General features: G+C 38.2%; 2 protein-coding genes and 1 pseudogene across 3 annotated transcripts; all 3 read right to left on the bottom strand.

Moving 5' to 3' along the window:
- Positions 1–798: 798 nt before the first annotated feature.
- Positions 799–2,235, bottom strand: LOC147475647 (uncharacterized). Its single transcript, XM_086585484.1, has 2 exons — positions 1,445–2,235; positions 799–943 (listed from the first exon to the last, which is right to left on the bottom strand). Exons 1-2 carry the CDS (start codon positions 2,233–2,235, stop codon positions 799–801), a joined length of 936 nt encoding a protein of 311 aa, XP_086441610.1.
- Positions 2,236–3,477: 1,242 nt separating this feature from the next.
- Positions 3,478–4,143, bottom strand: LOC147475646 (uncharacterized). The gene has a single exon (XM_086585483.1). The coding sequence runs from the start codon at positions 4,141–4,143 to the stop codon at positions 3,478–3,480; it is 666 nt and encodes a 221-aa protein (XP_086441609.1).
- Positions 4,144–19,408: 15,265 nt separating this feature from the next.
- On the bottom strand, positions 19,409–22,102 carry LOC147475645 (cytochrome P450 CYP749A22-like; annotated as a pseudogene). Its single transcript, XR_015208608.1, has 3 exons — positions 21,743–22,102; positions 20,903–21,287; positions 19,409–20,570 (listed from the first exon to the last, which is right to left on the bottom strand). The product of XR_015208608.1 is annotated as a cytochrome P450 CYP749A22-like (transcript).
- Positions 22,103–23,484: the final 1,382 nt, after the last annotated feature.

Raw genomic sequence — 23,484 nt, 5'->3', positions numbered from 1 at the left:
TGAAACCTAACTTTGCAATTGCTTTTAAGATTGATGAAGGACTCCCTTTTGCAAAAGCAATCAGCGAAAAAGCTAGAGCACATCCAAGTAATACAATAACTATGGAAACAAAATATGGAACTTGTATGAGAGGCTTCTCCCTGCAAAAACATTAGTGTGTCTGAGTAAGGTTAATTTAAGTACAAAAAAAATTGATTCCCACTAGCAAACATATGACACAGTTAACTGCGTGGGCATTCATGAAGTACAATTTTGTTCAGGGAAAAGGTATATGGAACAGTGTCCAATTAGTAAAACTTATCCATTGTTATGAACATGTGGTTCTCCATTGTATGAGTCGATTTCCAAATGGAAAGCCAACAAACGCAAAAGTAAAACTTAGAAATTGGAGTTACGGTTTAGATATATCTTTAGCAGGAAGAGTGCCCTTCTGGTTGTCATTTTCCTCTCTTCCATCAAATCCCCCATACCCAATACTAATATTAGACGCTTGAGCTCTAAATGTGCCCCGAACTAAACTCAACCTCGATAGTTTCTTGTATCTCAATGAAGGAGATGTTTTAGTTGTTGATAAATTAGTAGAACAAGGCAACCATGTTAAAAAGATGGAAAATATTGAGTAATTTTGGTTACCTGAGGGATGGGAGAATGAGAAAACAAAAGGCGGTCGAGGAGACTAGAGAGAGATTAAGCAGGAAGAAGAAAAAGGGCATAGCCGATGTCCATGGGTATTTTTTTTTTTTTTTTGAAGCATTTAGAGGTTAGGCTGACCTTGACCTACATTAAAGAAAAAGAGACTCATGTTCTCAAATACATTTTCCCCTGTGCGTCCTCCTTTACCATTTCTGATATTTCATAGTCTAAAGGAGGTAGGAAATACAAAATAAAGTTCTCATGTTCCTTGCTTAGCTTTGAGAAGTAATCAGCAACTCGGTTTGATTCCCTGAACACATGTTTAAAATCCACCCATTCAAAGTGTAACTTCAAGCAGGCAATAGCAGCCACTATGTTGAGGGCAAGCATGCAAAGGCTCCTCTACTCGATAATAGATCCTATCGCTCCCTTCGAAGTCCGAGCATACAAAAATCCTCCTCGCTCCTATCCGGATTGCTCCCTTTATTCCGGCCGATTGCTAGCAACTCTTGGGTGATAACCGATCTTTTAGTCAAGTTCCCCTGTAAACACTAATTTGACGGCACCCGAATTCATCTCGAATAACACCACCATACCCATTTCGTCGGTGAAACCGACCCATCTGTGTTGACCCGATGGAAATCCCACAGTTTGCGGCTTGGACCATTTGCACCACACCGAGCCGAACTGTGAATTGCACTTGGATACCGATCCCCGGCCCGTAAAGTACCTTTGTTTTGCTACTTGTTCCGGCACTTCGGTCAACATGATTTGTAGATCGTCTTCATCTCGACTTGATCTTTGCACATACCTGCGCGGTGCAGCCTTTCGCTGAAATTTCCTTAAGTTCCTCTCTCTCCAGATGGGATATATTGTGGCAGAGATTACTGCTCTAGTAATCTCAGATTCAAGCGAGGCATCACGACACATCCTGAGGAGGCTGTACCATTCAGCAGTCGATGCCTTCACTTGCGTGCTCAGACCCAGCCAACCTTTGACACTAGACCAAACCTCTTTTGTATACGGGCAGTCGAAAAAGAGATGCTTGGAATGCTCCCTAGAAGCATTGCAAAAGTCGCACATAGAGTGGTGGATAATCTTCTTCTTAACCAGTCGGTCTTGGGTTGGTAAGCTATTCGAAAATAACTGCCATCCAGTAAACGAGTGTTTCGGTATAACCAACTTGCCCCAAACCACCCGATGCCATTTCACTCTTGGTCTGAGCTGCTTTAAGGACATATACGCTGATTTGACTGTAAATCTACCTGTAGAAGTCGGTGTCCAGATGACCTGGTCCTGCTGTAGCATGGGATTAATTTCGGTGTCTTCAATCTTCTTCTTCAGTGCACTATCAGGCAGACTAGAAACGATGTGATTCCACCTACCATTAGCAATAAGATCACCAACCAAAGCAGTGTGAGGAACCTGTAGCAGCTGAACTGCTTCATCCCAAAAGATGAGCGGAGTGTCATGGCACCATGGGTTGTGCCAAACATATGTTTGCTCGCCTCTCGCTATCTGATGCCTAACAAACTTCTGAGCAGCTTTGCGGTGCTTTAGTACATTCCTCCAGACCCATGAACAGTCAGCTGGGATCTCCATTGTCCAGAAGTGTTGCTTCCGACATGATGTTCAATTGTCCATTTGACCCATAAAAAGAGTCCTCATAGCTGGCTATCTTAAACACCGAGCCACCGCGATCTGTTGCCTTGTTCCACATGCTAGGGTCCACAATGCCCAATCCTCCCTGTTCTTTATCCATTCTAGTGAGAGTGTGGCTAGCATGGTGCATCTTCGGTGTCATGTCTGGCCCTACCCATAGGAAACTATTACAAAGCTTAGCTATATCTCGCAATGTTCTTTTAGGTAACACAAACGCTCGAGCCCGGTAAACATGAAGAGATGATAGTACAGTTGGATTAATTGGAGCCTTCCCGCGCATGAGAGGCGACTTGTTCTTCCAATTAGAAATCTTCTTGGTGACCATTTCCGTCGGTGGCAAGCATTCTTTAATACCCATTCTTGCTTTGCGGTGAGAGGCAATCCTAGGTAAGTTCTGAGGGGGATGCACCACCTTCCAAAATATCCGCCAATTCACACGCCCTCGTGATTACTCATATGCACCTGCAAGGAGTGTCGCCTTCGCCTACTTAGCTTCAAAAATTTCGATTACGCAGAGAAATCATCAATAGTCTTCTTCACGCCTCTCACCTCTTTTCATCCCTTTCTGAGAACACCAAGACATCATCAGCAAAACACAGATGCGTTATGTCTAGTTTCTTACATTTAGAGTGGTAAGAAATTTCCTTCGCCATCACACTCCGATTCAGCATTCCCCCAAGTACCTCCATAACAAGGACAAACAATACGGTGATATAGGATCCCCTTGTCGGAGCCCCCTACAGCCAGCAAAGTAGCCCTGTGGTGTACCATTAACTGTAATAGAATAGAAAGGTGAGGAATAGCACATCTTTGTCCACTCAATGAACTTCTCATGGAATCTGAATCTCGCCATTACTTTCTCAATAGTCTGCCAGCTGACTGTGTCATATGCTTTGGTTATATCAATCTTGATGGAGCATCTTTTAATCCCGTGTGCCCGGTTATAGCTTCTGATAAGCTCATGAGCCAACAGGAGGTTGTCTTGGATCGATCTACCAGGGATGAAGGCCGATTGTTGCTTAGAGATGATGTCAGGCATATACGGCTTCATTCGGTTCGTGAGGAGCTTAGATACACACTTATAGATGACATTGCAACAGGCAATAGGTCGGAATTCTTCTACTCTTGAGGGAGTTGCACATTTAGGGATGAGGGCCGATGTGAGTTGAATTAACTCCTCTATTAATTGTCCTCACAAAGAAACACCGGCAATGCCTTTAACAAACTCCGCTTCACACATGCTACCAGCTTTTTGAAGAAGTATGCATTGAACCCATCAGGCCCTAGGGCCTTATTATCATCCATCTCAAACAAAGCTAGTTGTACTTCTGCTTCAGAAAAATCCCGCACCATAAGTTTTGCCTCGTGTGTAGTGAGCACTCTTGGGAAGTGGAGCTCCTCCATACTTGCCGCATCACATAGAACCGGGGCTGTTTGCCCCAACAACCCTTTGTAGTAATCTATAAATGCTTCTGATACTCCCACCTGTCCCTCCCTCATAATTCCAGTAGTGTCCTGAATCGCCCATATAAGATTCCTGCCTTTTCTCTCTTTGAGCGTCTTATGGAAAAATTCAGTGCATTTATCCCCGTACTTCATCCAATCACATTTTGTTCTATGTCGGAGGTCCTCCCCTTCCATGATAATAAGCTGACAAAGAGTGGTTCTGGCTTCCTTCTCCCGTATGCTTAACAGTCTATCCATTGGATTGCTTTGTTGCTCTTTCTGGATGCTCTTGAGCTCTTTCCTTGCTGCTTCTGTCTTCTTGGATAATTCCGAACAGAAGAACTTTGCCCACCCTTTTAGCTTACTCTTTAGATTCTTCAGTTTTTGGGTGAGGACGAACATGGGGCACCCAAACACTGCTTCATTCCAGCTTGCCGACCGCGTGCCCAAAAATCGGGATGCAAAACCCGAAGTTCTTTGAACACGAAGGGGAGACTTCAGAGGCAATATTCAAAATAGCAATAATAATGGGTGAGTGGTCGGGGCGTGCACGGGGCAAAAATCAGACAAATGAGTAAGGAAAAGACGAGCTCCAAGAGCTGTTTACCAAGCACCTATCTATCTTAGACCACTTCCCGGCAAAGTTAGTCCAAGTGTAGAATCCCCACAAAGCTTTAATATCATACGGTTCAGGCTTGGACTAGGCAACCCAAAAAGCCCTGCTCTCCTGGCATGCACCGCCTCCCCTCCAATCCGTTCAAAGGAGTATAAGACATTGTTAAAGTCCCCTGCCACACACCACTCCCCCTGAAGTCCCGAGTGAATAGAACAAATATCTCCCCATAACCTCAGTCTGTCAGCACTTGAGTTGCTAGCATATACCACAGTTAAGAAGAACGATTGCATTGTAGGTAACAACTCCACCTTGTAGTGAATTAGCTGCTCCATTTCCATAATTTTCATCAATGAAATAATGCCCGGATCCCATGATATCCATACTCGACCACTTGGATTACTCGTATAGTTGTGAACAAAGGCCCATGAAGGGCAACAGAGGCTGCTGATAGCCTGAAACTTCTCAATCTTGACTTTTGTTTCCAACATACCAAAAATGCACAATTTATTCTCATTTCTAAATTTATTCATACATCTAGCTTTATTATTGTCATTAAGTCCTCGCACATTCCAAATAGCTATCTTCGTCATTTCTATTGTTTGTGTTTCCCTTTCCTACTCGAGCCCTTATTCTTTCCCTTTCCCTTCTTCCGGGTGCTTTCCTGCGCTTGTGACCGTGTTATTACTTGCAGGGGAAGCACAACTGCTGAGGCTGCTTGTTGTGGCTACTCATCATTAAAGAGCTCCGTTTCTGGTTCAGAAAGGTCATCCTCAATGATGCCTTCTTCCAACATTGTTGCTTCGTACACTTCTTGCTCATCCCGAAACTGCAGTTCTTCAGTAGCTGCGGGAGTGTCCCTATGGATGATCACTGCCGTACTGTGTTCATGTTCTTCTGCTGTGTTTTGGAGGATGGCAAAGCTACCTCCACTAACATCCAATGGAGCTGCCTGCGGGTTCTTGAACCCGGTTTGCATTCTCACTCGAGATGGTCTCAACCAAATAGCATCCACTGTTGTTGCCCTCTAGTCTGCCATCAGCTCCAGCGCAAGAGTTTAACACTCCAACATTTAGCTCCTCAGTTCCTTCCCTAACATCTTGCGTACCACCCTCATATGGGACTATTGCCCTGCTACCAATACTCAAGCTCACCTCTACAGGAGCAGTAGCCACCACTCTTTCTCCCTCGGCCACCTCTCCTTCCTCTGCTGCCGGCTCCCTCAAGGTATCACCTTCATGTGCACACTCTTGCACAGTAGTATCTACATTAGCTTGTGACTGGCCGCTATGCTGAGTATTTCGTCTTCTCCAAGCTTGACCATTTCTTCCACGACATTCGTCTTCTAAGTGCCCAAACCGATTACATTTTGAGCAGGAAACTGGCCTCCATGGGTATTCTAGTGGGATTACAACCTCTCGAAGTTCACCTTGCAATCGTTAGTACCTCCTTATACTCATGATTCACAAGGAATTCAATGCAAAACCTCGCAAATGAAAGCCTTTTCCGTTGTGCTGTAGCCGCATCCATAAACATAGGTGTTCCTCCGACTAGGCTCGCGAGATAGGACAACCCATCAAACGTCCACATTTCCTTAAGAACATCCATCAACTTAACCCAGACCGGTGCCGAGGCAACCTTGTTTCTGTAGCTATCCACCTCTACTACTGTCCAAGGCTTAACTACAAACACTTTCCCAGCTATAAACACTGGGTATTCTTGAACCAAAACCCTTGCGAGAAAAAAAAATGGGTCGTGACATTTTGGTTTAATTGACCTGGGCTTTTTTTTCTATGGGTTTAGTAAGGGGCAAATATTCTCACCCCCTCAAATTGATAACCTCCCCGCCCTAAAAACTAAAATACCCCGTATGCCGTTCTATCAAAACACCACCACAGTCCACGACCAACTGCTAGTCCTTTCTCTTTTAGCTCTCAATTGATCATCTAATTGCAGCATAGTATATTTATCAAACGTGAAATTGCTTTGGTTGGTTTTAATTTGAAACCAATTTGACGTCAATTCGATAAAGTAGTCTAAAAAATGTCAATAAAGTTTTAACTACTTTGGTTTATTTATTATATTACAGACTTGACTGTTTTAGGAAACCCATCTAGCAAACTAAGCGTGCGCCAGTTTCATTTCTATTTAATCTAATTTTTTCGATGACCTTTTTCTAACTAATTAACTTAATTAAGAGGTATTAGGTATATTAATAATAACATTTTTGTAAGTCATATTATAAGTGATTTTGAATACTTGGCAAAGTTACTTTTAAAGTGATGTTGAATATATAAATATTACATCACTTTATAAGTGACACGGTGAGTGACAACACCTTTAAAGTGATGTTGAATACATAGATATTACATTACTTTATAAGTGACACGGCGAGTGACGTAAAAAGGTGTTACTATATCACTATCACGACATCACTTATTAAAATGATGTTGTACCATGGACCAAAATATCGCCGATATATCCGATATATCGCCGATATATATCGGTATTTTGGTACACCGACATCGATATTTCCGACATATATCCACCGAATATAGAATCCTTTTTTTCCGATATATATCGGAATTTCCGATATGAAACTTTATATCGCCGATATAATCGATATTTCCGATATAATCGATATATATCGATTGACCTTTTGACTATTTTAAAATATAAATCCGATATTTCCAATATATTTTCGATATATATCCGATATTTCCGATATTATATTTCTGATATATCCGATATTTCCGATATTTTAAATAGTTTGAACTGATTACCAAAAAAATGGATATATCCGAAATATCCGAAATATCCGATATATATCGGTTTTTTAGTACACCGATATATTCATCGATATCGATATTTTGGGCCTTGTGTTGTACAACTCTACTACATCAGCCTTTCAAATAAGTGATGTTTAAAAAAGATTGTGATAATTATTACATCACATGCTGAGAAAAGTGATGTCATAGTTTTCATATGACATCACTTCGCTAAAAGTGATCTAAAATTAGTGATGTCATATGTCATATTCGTTGTAGCGAAGCCATCGGAGAGTCCGTAAAATAGTTTTCAACATAAACCTATTCTTCACTACCTCCTGTTTGTATTGGGCATTTAAAAGATTACCAATGTGCCGAGATGAATTCACTAGATCCTCACAAGCAGCTACAGCAGACATATGAGCCGAACAAGGGCCTCCAACATGTCGCAAAAATGCACATTTAACTCCACAATGAACTCTCTTCCAACTTCAAAATCCATTAACAACAAAATTAGAACGTCTAGAACTAAAGACAAAGCAAGGAAAACAGAAAACACTATTTTTTTCTTCAGAATATTCTAACCAAGGAAAATCGTCAAACCAATGACTATTAAAATACTGGTTTTGTTTTCCATTAATGGTGGGTGGATATTCGTCGAGTCTAGAATGAAGTGGCCCAAATGTGACATAAGCTCGTCACGCTGATTAATAGGATATTCACTTATTTGACGGCGTAACCCCGGGTCACGTACCAAAGAACTAGTAACACCGGTTTGACTAGATTCAATCCCTTGAGAGTTGGGACAAACTTGTTCAATGGGTTCAACTCTTTGAAACTTTGAACGACCTTGATCATTCTTTTCAATAGTACTAGCAACATTGGATGTGTCGGCCGTTTCTTTTGGTTTAAAAAAAGAATCTATCTTTCGCACTCCCTTTGACATTGAACGTCTAAAAAAAAAGAAAAAAAATCACACATTTATCTATAACTGTTTGATGAGAAGCCTAAATGAGAACTACATGGTTTCAATACACTTGCACAAAAAGATCCTACCCAATACCCATGGGAGAGGCAGAAATGGTTTTGCAATTTATGAAATATTTTATTCACCCAATTCTAATTCAAACAACCATAACAAGATTATACTATAATTAGACCAACTCATGCAACTGAAATCTATCAAAAACAACAACTAAACCAATGTACAAATGAACAACAAATCTAATTACCTGCCAATGAGCCAATCTCGATAGCAAAATCACCACGAATAGTTCCAGAAGCAGACTCAAAAAGGTTAGTTACTCGTTGCTCCAATAATCTTTTGACCAGTAAGATAACTATAAGAGTAATAACAACATTCAAAATTCCAACCATATATATTGTAATAATAATAATAATAATAAGCGGAACATACTTTCGAAGTTTGAACGAGTCAATGTGTAAAAAGCTTGAGCTAGTAAGCTTTATAATCAATATCTGATAATCATATATCTGAATAGCATAATAGAAGAATCAAGATTCAAGAGACTAAAGAAAGAGAGAGAGCGGGGGTTCGTACTTCGTAGTCGTAGAGTCGGTAGAGAGAAAGAATGGGGTTCGTACTTCGTAGAGTCGTAAAGTCATTCGTATTTTTTTTTTTTTGTTCTTTGGGCTGGCTAATGGGCTTTCAGCGATTCCTGCTATTTTTTTGTTAAGGAAAGGGACCCCGAGCTGAAGCCTGGTGCAGCCCTCTCCTGGGTCTGCCCCTGCCTACATTTATTACTTGGAAAAAATCACCGGTTGGTTTTTTTAAACTTAATTCCAACGGTCGTCTCTTGACAATCGTCGTAGGTGTGGAGGAGGGGGAATAATAAGGGATCATATTGGATTATTTTGTGAAGCTTTTGTTTTTTCTTTTGGACATGGTTCTAATACAAAGGCTGCGCTTTTTGCTTTGCTGGAAGGTTTGAAGATTTGTCTACAATGAAATTTTAGATCGCTAATAGTGGAGGTAGATTCTCATATAATTTGGGCTGGTTTTATGGAGGAAAAGGGCCCCCTTGGTTGTTAAGAAAAGCATGGTCAGCGGTTCTTCAATTGGTGAGTTCTTTTAATGCTTCATTTATTCATGTCTTCAGAGAGGGCAAATGTGTCGCAGATGCTTTAGCTAGGCTTCCAACTAGTACGGATTGTCACTAGATTTTTTCTAATGCGCAAGATCTTCCCAGAGATGCTAGAGGTTGTTATATGCTTGACAAGTCAAGTATGGGTACCGAGTATAAGTTGCTTCTGAACAGGACCAGCTCTGAGGGGTAGGCAGCATAGGCGTTACCTAGGCCCCCACGAAATAGCCCACTAAAAAGGCCCCCACTTGGTATGACTAATGCAACACTAGGTCCAGTTTTGTGTAAAATGTCTCTATCCTAGGGGTGCAAACGGATAAGTTCGGATTTGGATATGCCTGTATCCGAATCCAACAGATATTAAAAAATTTATCCAAATTCGATTTCGGATATCAGATAATATTCGATGATCTGAAAATTAAAATTAATTAAAATTTTATTTGCTTTGAATAATTCATTTTACCACTATAAAAACTAGTATAAATATATATTTGTCATTTATTATTATATTTTGTTAATATAGTTTTATATTATTAGTTTATGATTTTATATAATAAAAAAATGAATAAATTAATTATATATAATAACTATTAATTTTTTAAATCGGATATTATCGGATACTGATATGGCAGTATCCGAAACCAGTTCGGATATAAAAAATTACCCGAATCTGAATCGGGTTCGAATATCCCACTTGCACCCCTACTCTACCCGAACACTAGGTCTAGTTGTGTGTAAAATGCCTATACCCGGAGTCGAACTTGGGCTAAAATGAACAAAGTGTAAGGTTCTAAGAGCATCTTTAGGAGAGAAACCAAGAAAACACCAAATATTTGAACCAAACCAAATACCAAACCAAAAAAACACCAACCAACTTCAGGAACGATATCAGATATATAGTTGACATTGAATGACGTGGTTTTGGATAACCGCACCATATAGCCCGTGCAGCTTTCCCAAAACTGCGCCATAGACACCCACTACAGAAGCCCAAGCCCACGCGGTTTTTCAGAAACCGCGCGATGTGTCGCACATCAACTTTATTCTTTATTCTCTAAATCTCTCGTGCGGTTTTCCAAACCACGCATTTTGGAAAAACCGCGAGAGAGATTTGATACAGCACTAAAGCAAACACCAAATTTTGGCCGATTTGGTGTTTGCTTTGGTGTTTTTTTGGTGTTTTCATCAACATTTGTCTCTCCACTACTAAAAAAAAGGGGTTGTTGTGTCGATTTTTAGTGTGTCGGGTATGTAGGAAACTGACACATCAACTTTTTGTGTCGATTTGAGGTTTGTTTGTATTAGAATCAGGTTTGTTGTGTCACTTCATCGAAAACCGACACTACAAGTTTTTCAATTGTGTTAGTTCTACTAAAACCGACACTACAACGTAAGCTGTTGTGTCACTTTGGTGAAAACTTTAAGTGTAGTGTTTTGGATGCTTCATGAGACCAACATATCAAAATTTCAGCAGTGAAATGTTTGATGTATCTTGCTCCAAAAATATTTTTGTCTCTCTCCTTTTCGTCTCTTTCACACTACAAAAAAACTCTAGCTTCATGTAAACATTGGTTTATATTTTGGGTAAAATCGATGTACCGTGGGCAATAAAAGTTCATGCCAAAGTCCAAAACCCTCTCGCTCGAAAAAAAGAAAGGGATCCACTCGAAACTGTTGTGCACTCAAGCTATTTTTCTCTGCAATTTCGAACCCTAACTTTCACAAATCAGTTTGATTCACATCATTTTCAATTCATTTGGTAACTTTCACAAATCTGATTCTCGATTCATGCTTCCAAAAAGTCGTCCTGCTCACTTCGTGTTTGATTCACATCATTTTCAATTCATCTGGTAAGAATTTCTCGTTTTTAGTTCAAAATTTATTATGGGTTTCTTTTTATTGCGATTTCAACATTTTTAAATTAAATTTCTCTTTTTTAATTTAGAACTCATGGTGCATAATCCCTGATTATCGTCGCATTACTACTCCTTTGAGAAATCCTGATGAGTCTTCTTGCCAATGAACTTTGAAAGAGTCGTGCTTTTTCTGTTATTTCCTTGTTGGTTTGGGAAATTTTACTGTAGTTGCACCAATCTGAAACTTAGATTGCAAGTTGTCTTATTCTTAATTCTTAATTTGCTTAACTGAAATAATGTGTTGGTTGGGTGAAGTGGTCTAGATCGAACTAGGCAACAACAGACATAGTAGCACATTATTTCTCTGTTGTTTTGGGTTTTCAGTCCATCTACAAAGTGTTTGACTAATTATAAAAGTCACAATAATGGCGTATAGCTTAATGGTTTAATTTCACAGCTATTGTTTTTCTTCCCTCTTTGCAGTAGCCGCTTAAATTGTCTACCCTAGCTGGTCTTTGATTCATTGTTGCAGCAGAAATATATAGAAGCAAGATGGATTGTATTGTGTAATATAATTAAATTAACTTTTAGTTAAGCCTGCAAGAAAACTGGTCTTTGATTCATTATTGCAACTGTTTGGGTTTTTTGAATGGGTGTCTAATTTGATTTGTTGGTATGAATTGGAGCATAATTTAGTTACCTTTTTTTTATGAGAAAGCCTGGTTTGGTGAATGCGTCTTTATAGCTCCTTTTGTTTATGGATTTTTGTATGTAACTCTCTTTGAGTTAAGAATAGTTAAAAGAGTATAAGACTATTGTTGGAGAGAGATAGAATTATTCAGGAAGTGGTTAACTATAGTTTCTACTTTCTACTACTCGTTCTATTTTTTAGTGACCTATTTATTTTGTTTTGTTTGATCATTCTTGAGGGTTGGTTAGATTTGCAGGTGTCTCAAGTTCAAGAGCATACTCTTTTAGTTGTTATATATAGATTGTTAGGTGTTGGACAAACTACATCATAAAGGTTAGTTTATATACTAGTCCTACTGTTGACCATAGTTCCTACCCAAAGACCATGAGTCCATGACTGTAGCTTATATCTACTTCAGTCGCTTGAGTATTTAACTCATATCTGATTGGTCATTGGTAGTTTGTTAGTTACTTGTTTTATGGTGGTATTGCTATTTCAGTTTTGTAGATTGCAAATGCTTCAGTTTTGGTTGGTGCGAGGTAGTGAATCAAATGGCAGCAGTGACTTTCTCCAGTGCTTTCTCTCTCTTTCGATGGCAACAAGGTAAGTTGTAATGTAAAATGTAAAAGTCCTGGTTTGATAATTAAAGGGGTATCTAAGGAAGTTTAGTCAGGTATGAATTAACACTTTTATAGTAAGTTTTGTTTGTGTGAGAATAAAAGATGGGTTAAGTTTATTGTTTGGTTAGTATTTGAGAATTGGTGCGCAAGGAACCGATAAGTATTCATTCCATCTTTCTTTATGTCATTAGCTTGGGTGATACATAGTCTGATGCTTGCATCTTCTACTTGAATTATTTGGTTCCACTCCTTAGCACTTTGTGAGGGTGAGTGGATGTGTGGAATTAGATCCTTAACCATACTATAAGTATTGCCCGTTTGCTTAGAAGTTTAGAATACTTATGCTGCAGTTTGCCCAGGCAGCTGCATTGGACTGACTTTGCACTCGAATTTGTCCTAGGATGAAAAGTTAGTTTTTTTAGTGACCTAAGATGAAAAGTTAGGTCTCTGTATCTAATTTCTAATGGTCCCAGTTTCATTATCATTGGATAACTGAGCTGGGAGTTATGGGTTTTGAAAGTTGGACTGTTCCACCTCAATTAGTTTTTGGCCCAAGTGTTGCTCTTAGCCCAAGAGTGGTTGTTGTAATATTTAAGATTTGATATATAGCGCGCCAACGTATAGATCCTGTCTTCTCGGCGTTCTGTGGTCCTAGTCGATATCCTGAAAACAATGGATGCTTGTTACCGAGAGTGGATCGGGTTATACGGGGAGACACATGGATATATGTGTCAGTTACATCAGTGTGTAGAAATGACTATCGTGGTCGTAGCTAGGGATATTTGTGTATAATAGTATAATGAATTCGGATATGTTAACTAGTTACACTTGTTTAAAATATGCTTTGCATGATGATAAGTATATTAACCTTTTTGTAGGGGTGGATTACCATATAAAGATTTTTGAACAAGGTAAATCTATTTTATTTGTTGGATTACTTTGATAAAAGGATGCCTCACACTGTAAGATTTTTCTGTCTTTGTTTAGTTTCGGTTTTTCTTAGTTGGTCAGATCACGTCCCGAGTTTCATAATGACTGTAGATGCCACGTGTCTTTGGTAATCAGTTATTATGAAATTTGGGGCATGACAATTACTTACTAGTTTCTAAACATGCAAAAGCTACATGTTTTATTTTGGATGCATGACATTCAACGAAGTCCATTGGTTTTGCTTCTTGTCTCGCCATGTGCACCTTTAAATGCTATCAGCGCTTGGGGCATATACCATATTCTATTTGTTGTTGTCTGGTCTAGTGTATGAACTTTCGTTCTTCTATTATCCTAAGTTATCAATTTCAATGTTCACGAATTGCGTGTGTTTGAGACTTTTTTGCATTTGTTGTGTTTTAATTATAGTCAAAGTTTGTTGATTCATTATCATGAGTTGATTCTAGGTCTACTAATTCTACATTTGTTTTTTCTAAGGTGTTTTTTATTGTTTTGCTTCCCAAGCATTGTATCCGGCATAGAAGCTTTTTTTAATAATCGTGGGTAAGTATTTATTGTCTACATCATTTTTACAAGTTTTTAGTTCTTGAATTTAATTTTGTTACCTTGAATATATATATTAGCTACTTAATAGGCCTTATTAATTTAGTTTACGAACATTTTTTTATGAGTTCATCGACTCTAGTATTTTACGTCTAATGATTTATCTACTAGTGCATCATGACATTGAAGCTTTTTGTATCCTTATCTTTATAGGCACGAAGGGAAGAGTTCTTATAGTTTAGTTCAACCTTGATAATATTCTCATGGATGAATTGTTATCATGAGGAGTCTTCTAATCTTTATTGGTTTGTCGTAAACTCGGGTTGCTAAGAATTGATATGTCTAATCTTGAGGAGTCTTCTAATCGTTATTAGTTTCGTAGTTTTATTGTTACCAATTAACTAGTTCTTCTTGACGTACTATACTGGATTTTGTCGCTTTACGATATATTGAATCTGACTAGTTCTTTTGATTGTTTTTTTCTTTTTTGTAGATTGAACTTAATAGAACGGGGCTATGATGGCTGAATGGATGCATGGATATGCTAGATGTGAAGTCATTTTCTCGCATAGTGTTAGGCTAGGTTGAATAGATTTTATTTTGCAGGTTTTGTAAACATTTGGAGTTGTATTTTGGTCGGTTGGTTGTTTGTAAACTGATGTTGGATAATGAAATTATTTAGTAATGAAATGAAATTGTTTTTGAGATTGTTAGTTGTGTTATATTGATGTGGATGGCAATGATTTTATACCGGTCAATTGTTGTTCTCCATTTTTTTTTTTCGAAACAGGTGATCCACTAAAATCGACAAAAGAAGGGATCCAATTTTGTGCGGTTTAAAGAAGAACCGACACAACAACTCTATTTCTTGTCTCGGTTTGTGCTTTCCCCAGAATAAATTTACAGTTGTGCAAGGCTAAAACCGACACAAGTAGTATACCTGTTGTGTCAGTTTATACTTAAAAACCGACACAAGTACTATATCTATTGTGTCGGTTTGATATAGACTTGTTGTGTCACCACTACTTGTGTCGCTTTGTAAATCAGAAAAACTCGACACATCAAACTTGTTGTGTCACTCAAAAACCGACACAACAAGCCTTTTTTTAGTAGTGCTCCTGAAAATGAAAAAACACGTGTTTGATGCTAGGATAGTGTCTCACCTAAAGATGTTCTAACCAATAGGTCACTCACATTTTTATGTTAAGAGAATCTTAAAATTAGTTATTACTTATAAACAATATGCATATAATTTTTCACTAGATATTTTGAGTTTTACAAAACCCGATTTTAAAAACTCACCTAGGCCCACAATCTAGCCGGCCCTTCTTGTGAAGTGTTGGTCTTTATTATTTTGTAGCTTTTAGGGCGTGTTTGCCCTATTTGTAATGGGGTAAGGCTTGTTATGTCCCCCCTTTATTTCTTATGATTAATAACCAAGTAGGGGTCTGAAATGAGAAGCATTAGTTGAGTATATTGAAAAAATATTGCTCCTGTTTTCGTTTGTAAATTCAAATCAGGATTAACCGTATCCCATTCTCCTTAAGCGGAGAGCATCTTTATATATTTATGAACTGATCTAATTTCCTGGTGATTACTGTATATTGAATTACTGATTAGTACATATGTACATAAACCAAACAATTGGAATCACTTTGCAATAGGTCCAAGGAGGATAGAGAGGGACATAGAAGCTAATTGTAAACTGACGACAGAGATCCAGGGAGCAGCGAAGCAGGTGGTTGCTGGACTTAACCAGAACCCTCTCGTTGACGAAACGAAATTTGGAATTATGAGGTACCAACCCCGGTTTGTGAGGTATGAAGGGACGGGAGACCTGGCAGATCACGTGCATCCCCTTCGTCAGTAAATGCCTTCGTGGCAGGGGGAGAGCCAGGTTGTCGTGCAAAATCATTTCCGTGTCTAGTATGAAGGATGGGACCTCGGATGGGTTTTATAGGATGCCGACATTTGTAAACCAGGAGTATAAGAAATTTTAGAGAGTTTGAGCAGGCATTTGTAAACCACTTCTTCCATCCTGGGAGATGGAGAGTGGAAGTGGCATATTTGTTTTATGCGAGACAGGAAGTTTTGGGGGGAGACGTTGAGAGAGTTCTTGTGTAGAGTTAAGGAGGAGACGTTTATTGGGCGTTAGGTAAAAAAGCTATAGAGCTAGAAAAGAGAAAGCCATGACAATCAGAAACACTTTTTGTCTTCGTAGAGAAAAGATTGGGATTCATGAGTTGATGTCACGACCAAATATGTTTGTTTTGGCCAAAATAAAAAGCAAGAACCAAAGTCTATCCAGAAAGCTAGAGTTTTGAGTTGCTGAAACTCTACCCAACCTAGTTAACAGGCGATTCAACCTCTGGGTCTTCCCTTCTTCATCGTTACTGACCTGAAGTTTTAGCTTCTTTCGTGGCTTTCAATCCAAATGCCGAGTTAAGGTAGATATATAACTTGGATGATTTGAAAGGACGGCCGTGAAAGCATTCAGAAACAAAGTTCAACAGGAAGCAGGGTGCATAAATAGTTGTGAAGAATGAGATACTGAACTAAGAGGAGCTATACCCTACACTGGAGCTTAGAGCAGAATGAAAAGCCGAGAGAGAGAGAGAAAATGGATGACCACTGCCACACCACAAATTTCCCACCACAGACCTCGGAATGCGATGAGGCTAATTGGGTTCGAAAGAAGACTCAGAAAACTCACTTTTTCATGTTTTGGCGAGAGTTTGAATCTGACCCTAACTAGGTGAAAACTCGATTCCAAACCAGGCACAGATTCGGTCCAAAAACAAACTCTAACCCAAAACCATCTAAATTAATAGAATCTGGTCCACTTAAAATAAAAAAACCCAGCCCACAAAAATAATAGAAACCAACCCAACAACTCAAGGCCCAAAACCATATACTACTTAAGCCCAAAAATTTATAAAACAACTCAAGCCCACCATTCAAATTCGGCCCAAGCTCAACTGAAAGAAACTAAAACCCAGCCCAATTCAAGTCGTCTTCTTTCTCCTTCTTCTTCCCCAACAGCCCACACCACCACCGAAACAACCACCACCACTCTCACTCCCCACCACACCAAAACCATTCGGTTTTGATCCCCCTCAAAAACCCAACTCATTACCACTAACCCAATTCAATTCCATCACTCCTCAAAAATTCGATCGCGACCGCCATTAACAACCTTTGGAGCTTCAACCGCCCACTCGACAGTATCCACCCAGCCCAATACACTCAACACAATACACTCACAAAATCACCAACCCAACAGTCACCATATATATCCAATTCAAACCACAACCCAAATCAACCCGACGTCCACCAACAGTTCAAACAAAACCATTAAAATCGATTTACCCAAAATCAACAATTCTAACATTAACAATTTTATATCAACAATATATAAATAATTAAAAATTGATTCATAATCATCATTTTATCACATAGCTTTGTTTCAACAATACGTAGACTAAGTCAAACACAATGAGCATACTAAGTCGAAGTGAATATAGAATAAGCACCGAAGAATAATTGAACATAAAATAATGAGCAGAGATAAGACAATAAAGTTTTCAAACATACTTAAAAATATAGGTTCAGTGAAAGATAAGAATGATACTCACCGGTTATACGCTCTCTGTATCTCCAGCAAGAAGCCTCCCTTTTCCTCTCTTAGTAAAACTCTCTCCCTTTTTTATATGTGAAACTCTCCGTGTAAACTACTCTACGTGTTTCCATTTTTTTCTTTGAAAACCCCCGAAAATAGGGAATGGGGTTTATCCTCTTTACCCTATCTTTTTCTAATCTTTATCCTTTTTATTTTTATATTATTATTACTATTATTATTTTTATTGTACTAGTAAATATAATATGGAGAAAAATGGGGTGTTATAATATACACACCTTAAAAGGATCTCGTCCCGAGATTCAAGGTAGAGAATGTAGCTTCACCAAACAAACATTACGCCAAATAATAAATCTTTATAGAGTCCAAAATTAACATATTATATCCCAACAACTAAGCTTTAAGAAATAATCTAAAACATGTCATGAAGATTAATTAAACACGTCATTTACAACTTGCATCTAGAATTCATGATAAGCATATATAAGAAATGAAATATAGGTGTATACCCAAGTATACACACCTTAAAAGGAATACACATACATAACTGTATAATTTTACATGTGGACATACGTAAATTAAAACCACGTAATGAGAAACACCACTTTATCCGAAAATGCATAAGACCAAAATCCAAAATGAGAACGAAACAAATTTGAAAATAGCAAGAAACTTAACACCACAAAGAAACAATCTTACCACCCATACACCACAATCCGAGGATCACCTAGACCTTCTCATTATAGGCTACCCTAAGCTCTGATACCAAACTGTCACATCCCAAATTTTCAGACATCATATCTACCACCACATATCTCGGAATGCGACGAGGCCAATTGGGTTGGAAAGAAGACTCAGAAAACTCACTTTTTCATGTTTTGGTGAGAGTTTGAATCTGACCCTAACTAGGTGAAAACTTGATTCCAAACCAGGCACAGATTCGGCCCAAAAACAAACTCTAACCCAAAGCCCATCTAAATTAATAGAATCTGGTCCACTTAAAATTAAAAAAACCCAGCCTACAAAAATAATAGAAACCAGCCCAACAACTCAAGGCCCAAAACCATAAACTACTTAAGCCCAAAAGTTTATAAAACAATTCAAGCCCACCATTCAAATTTAGCCCAAGCTCAACTGAAAGAAACTAAAACCCAGCCCACTTCAAGTCGTCTTCTTCCTCCTCCTTCTTCCCCAACAGCCCACACCACCACCGAAACAACCACCACCACTCTCACTCCCCACCACACCAAAACCATTCGGTTTTAATCCCCCTAAAAAACCCAACTCATTGCCAATAACCAAATTCAATTCCATCACTCCTTAAAAATTCGATTGCGACCGCCATTAACAACTTTTGGAGCTTCAACCACCCACTCGACAGTATCCACTCAACCCAACACACTCACACAATCACCAACCCAACAGTTACCATATATATCAAATTCAAACCACAACCCAAATCAACCCGACGTCCACCAACAGTTCAAACAAAACCATTAAAATCGGTTTACCCAAAATCAACAATTCTAACATTAACAATTTATATCAACAGTATATAAATAATTAAAAATTGATTCATAATCATCATTTTATCATATAACTTTGTTTCAACAGTACGCAGACTAAGTCGAACACAGTGAGTAGACTAAGTCAAAGTGAATATAGAATAAACACCGAAGAATAATTGAACAGAAAATAATGAGCAGAAATCAGACAATATAGTTTTTAAACAGACTTAAAAATATAGGTTCAGTGAAAGATAAGAATATCTACTCACCGGTTACACGCTCTCCGTATCTCCCGCAAGAAGCCTCCCTTTTCCTCTCTTAGTAAAACTCTCTCCCTTTTTTCTGTGTAAAACACTCCGTGTAAACTACTCTATGTGTTTCCCTTTTTTTCTTTGAAAAGCCCTGAAAATAGGGAATGAGGTTTATCCTCTTTACACTATCTCTTTCTAATCTTTATCATTTTTATTTTTATCTATTATTATTACTATTATTATTTTTAGAGGATGTCTAGTATGCGCAGGGTGCATGAGTGCGCTGGCATAAGAGACATTGATTGCAGTACTTTTTGGTGCAATGCACCGTCACTCCTGCCTGATGAGTGTCACGGGGTGTTATAACCTCACAAAGAAACCGTATAAGGAACTATTGCAGAGTCCCGCTGAAGAGATCCTAGACACGGGCAGATATCTTGCCGTTGATAAAAAATCGGCCTTATTATAAGGAACCGTGGTCAAAAGCACTAGAGATCCAAGGTATACTACCATTATCACCGCCGTTAGAAAGTCATTGTACAAAACTAGAAATGATTATTGTGCTATACTACCATTGTCCAAAGAATGGTTGATAAAGGTTTATTTCGTGAGTATGCGAACATGGTCCGCTTCGAGAGAGCGGGAACCAGCCCAAATTTAAGTTAGGGACAATTAATGTCATATACAGCGGGTCCTAAATTACAACAAGGGTCTTAAACTAAATTCTTGATCTCTCAGTTTTATTTTCAGGAACTTAAACAGATCCAGAAGTTAAATTCGGTTCTCTAAATTTTTGTACAGTCCCACACGTGAACTATGAACTATCTAATTTACTTCAAAGCCTAAATATATATCCTACAATGGATGGAGAATGATTTGAATACCATGTTGAGCGCTAGTAGTAATATACTGCACAGGAGAGTGCACATAAGAAGGTGAGAGGGTGAAAGTGAAGCGTTGCAAGATCATGGAGAGGGCGACCTTTGCTTCTATAGTTGCAAAGTTCAAGCCTACACAGATTCGAGGGCCCATACCAAACGGGAGATAAGCATTGGTGTTCTTGGCCGCGTTGGTGATTCCGTCTGCAAATCTATCTGGTTTGAAAAGATGAGCATCTTCTCCCCATATTTGTGGGTCTCTTTGACTTGCTACTTTGCTAGAGGAGGTATAATGATGTCTACATTTGGTGGAAGCAAGATATCTCCCAATCTTACTTGACAATTAACAGTTCTGCGCAAGTCAGGAGTAGGAGGGTATAATCTTAACGTTTCGTTAATTATCATTGTCATCTGCAAGCAAAACCGAAAGTTTATCATCAGAAATTACCAATACGATCTTGTGTGTATGGTTATAACAATAAACTTCAGTTAATCTGTCCTGAACGAAGTTCTAAAATCCAAAAACTTGAATGAAGGAAACTTTAAGTATAGAATAAGTATACCAAGATGTAATAATAGATCAAATACATACTGAACAAGACCAACATCTAAAATGTCTATGTAGTCCTCCTTCCAAAGTTCTTCCAGTACTAGATCATGCTTAGTTTTCACTATCGAGCTTCCACTGATAGTTTGTGTATGCAATTTAAGTTTAGTACATGTAAGACCGGCCAGAAACGTACCGTTTTCATTCTTGCAATGTTGTTTTCTTCTGGATTTGGATGTTTATCACCAAATAAATAAAAAACCTCCTTCCTTGCTTTCTCTTGCCAATCCGTATGTGTGGCTAGTAAAAGAATAGTCCATGAAAGTAAAGTCATGGTTGTTTCGTGTCCAGCAAAGTACAATGTCTTGCATTCATCAATCATGTCGTCTATGGAGATTTTATTGCCTTCCTCATTGTCCTGGTTTGCATTTACAAGTAATCCCAGATAATCAGACCCATGGCCTTCTACTTCTCCTTTCTGTACCTTCACCTTTCTTCTTCTTATAATATCTACAAAAGATTCTCTTATTCCAAGTTCAAGTTTCTCTGCTTCACGGTCATCATTGGATTTGATAAACTTTCTGCATTAATAAAGGATTTAATTTGTTTACATGAGATTTAGAAACACAGAGGATGTCTTGTAATTAAGAAGTAAAATCTTCAGAACATCGCTTTTAATATAGTTATCATATTTCTATGAGAAACCACATGTTTGGAAAAGTTTGAACAATATACAGGCATGTTTAAATCCTAAAACAAATTCCAAAACTCCAAAACCTTAACGCTGTAGCCAATGTAGAAGTTATACGCCTATAACCTATTCATTGTTAGACACAAGGAAACAATAACAGCCTATGATAAGGATATTATTTTCCTTGTATATTTACGGAAAGCTGCATATTGTGTAGCGTGAACTTTCTAAGGACAGCTACACTCTAAAATTGAAATGTGTCCCATTTTTTCTAAGGACAAGAATTGCTGACAAAAAGAAAAATAAAATAAAAATAAAAAATGACTATAGAGATGGTGATCGTACGTTGTCCTTGAGAAGAGAGTTGCCTTGATGCTTTCATGACCATGCATCATAATACAAGTACTTTGCTGGGTTCAAATACAGACATGACCATGTGCGAGATGTGTCATATGATGCGGTTTGGGCTGTTATGGAGGCTTCTGTCAACTACCTCACAGGCTCGAGAGAAGGCAGCAGATCGATGTTTCGAGTAGCAGATGTCTTGATTTATAATTAGTGTGAAAGAAAAGATACATGTGTTGACGTTAGAGGATCGGAGTGTCTCTAATAGTAGTAGGTCGGATTTGGTCATTAATGAATTATTTTTAGGGGTAGGAGAAGCAACTAGTGAAGGTGGAGAAACTCGAATTGAAAGAGCATATAGTGTGGCTAACCAACATTATTGTTTTGTCCCATTTGCATTTAATACATTTAGTTTTTCGGCATCGGATGAGCTGCTTAGTATGTTGCATAAGGTATCATCAGACAACAATATAATGATAGTTGGGTCCAATAAATATGTTTTTAGGAGGATTGGGTTTGCTATTTAGAAAGAGCACGAAGCACAATTTGTAGTGAGCTTAACCTCGAAATTGATATTTTGTATGATATATTTTGGGTATCAAATAAAATATGCTCTAAAAAAACAATAAAAGCATGGGAAAATGGACAGAAACTGATTCAACAACTCAAATAATTATATATATATAAAAGTCAACCCAACTCATTTTTCGTTACAAGAGCTTCTAGTTAAATTGGTTGTGTACCCCTTTCCTTATGGGAGATTTTTTTTATTGTGTAATTATATGATGGGCCTTTGGGCCAGGTGAGCCTTCGGGCTAGTGATAAGGGTGCTACTATGATAGGTAGACCAAAGAGTGAAAACAAGTCTTCATGGACAAGATGGAGGCAGTTGGGTCTACTACTCAAAATGGCGCATCGGTGAGAGCCTTCGGGGTTGATGAGCCTTTGGGCAATGTAAGCTTTCGGGCTAGGGTCCCTCAATGTAACCGATGTGGGTCTGTCTTAACCCTCTAAAAAAAAAATTCTTTTTATGTTTTTATTTTTGTCAAAATTATAATTTTACTCAAAATAAAGGATTAAAGATAAAAGTCACCCCTGAACTTGTCCTTGATTGTCATTTACACCCCCCAACTTTTTCCTAAACAAAAAACACCCTGAAGTTGCAAGTACCAAACGCAACAGTTAGTTTCATAGATGGCGTTAGATATATATGATGTCATTTTATTTTTTACGTACATGACGTCATCGATCATTTTATTTACCCTGTAATTTATTTTCCAATGTGGCAAGAAATAAATGGATGATGTGGAAATCAATCAGTGGCTCAACTCCAACGGTCACCTGTAATTTTATATATTGATCATCTTCTTCAACAATTCTAAAGGTCATAGCCATAAGAAAAAAGCCTTAGCTACCAAATTGTTTGATTTCTATTTAATTCTACCAAATTGTAATGGGTATTGTTATTAATTTTTCCTTCATTGTTCGCAAATTCTAATCGATTTCTTTTAGGAATCCATTTCTTTTTTGGCATAAATCTCACTTGCATTATATCAGTGAATTACAAGGTAAATAAAATGATTGATGATGTCATGTAAAAAAAATGACATCATATATATCTAACGCCATCTATGAAACTAATTGCTGTGTTTGGTACTTGTAACTTCAAGGTTTTTTTCGATTAGAAAAAATTTTAGGGGTGTAAGTGACAATCGGGGTCAAGTTCAGGGGTGATTTTTGTC

This window comes from Coptis chinensis, chromosome 9 (genome assembly GCF_015680905.1).
Source record: "Coptis chinensis isolate HL-2020 chromosome 9, ASM1568090v1, whole genome shotgun sequence".
Taxonomy (NCBI): Eukaryota; Viridiplantae; Streptophyta; class Magnoliopsida; order Ranunculales; family Ranunculaceae; genus Coptis; species Coptis chinensis.
The sequence above is the reverse complement of the archived record's forward strand: the minus strand, read 5'-3'. Positions and strand labels throughout refer to the sequence as shown.

What these genes read in the sequence shown, in the direction of transcription:
- LOC147475647 (XM_086585484.1), bottom strand. Translation starts at nt 2,235, where the DNA reads ATGGAGATCCCAGCTGACTGTTCATGGGTCTGGAGGAATGTACTAAAG. An exon ending in CGAAAGGCTGCACCGCGCAG is followed by an intron (nt 944 to 1,444) that starts GTATGTGCAAAG and finishes ACATGTGTTCAG; the next exon opens with GGAATCAAACCGAGTTGCTG.
- LOC147475646 (XM_086585483.1), bottom strand. Translation starts at nt 4,143, where the DNA reads ATGTTCGTCCTCACCCAAAAACTGAAGAATCTAAAGAGTAAGCTAAAA.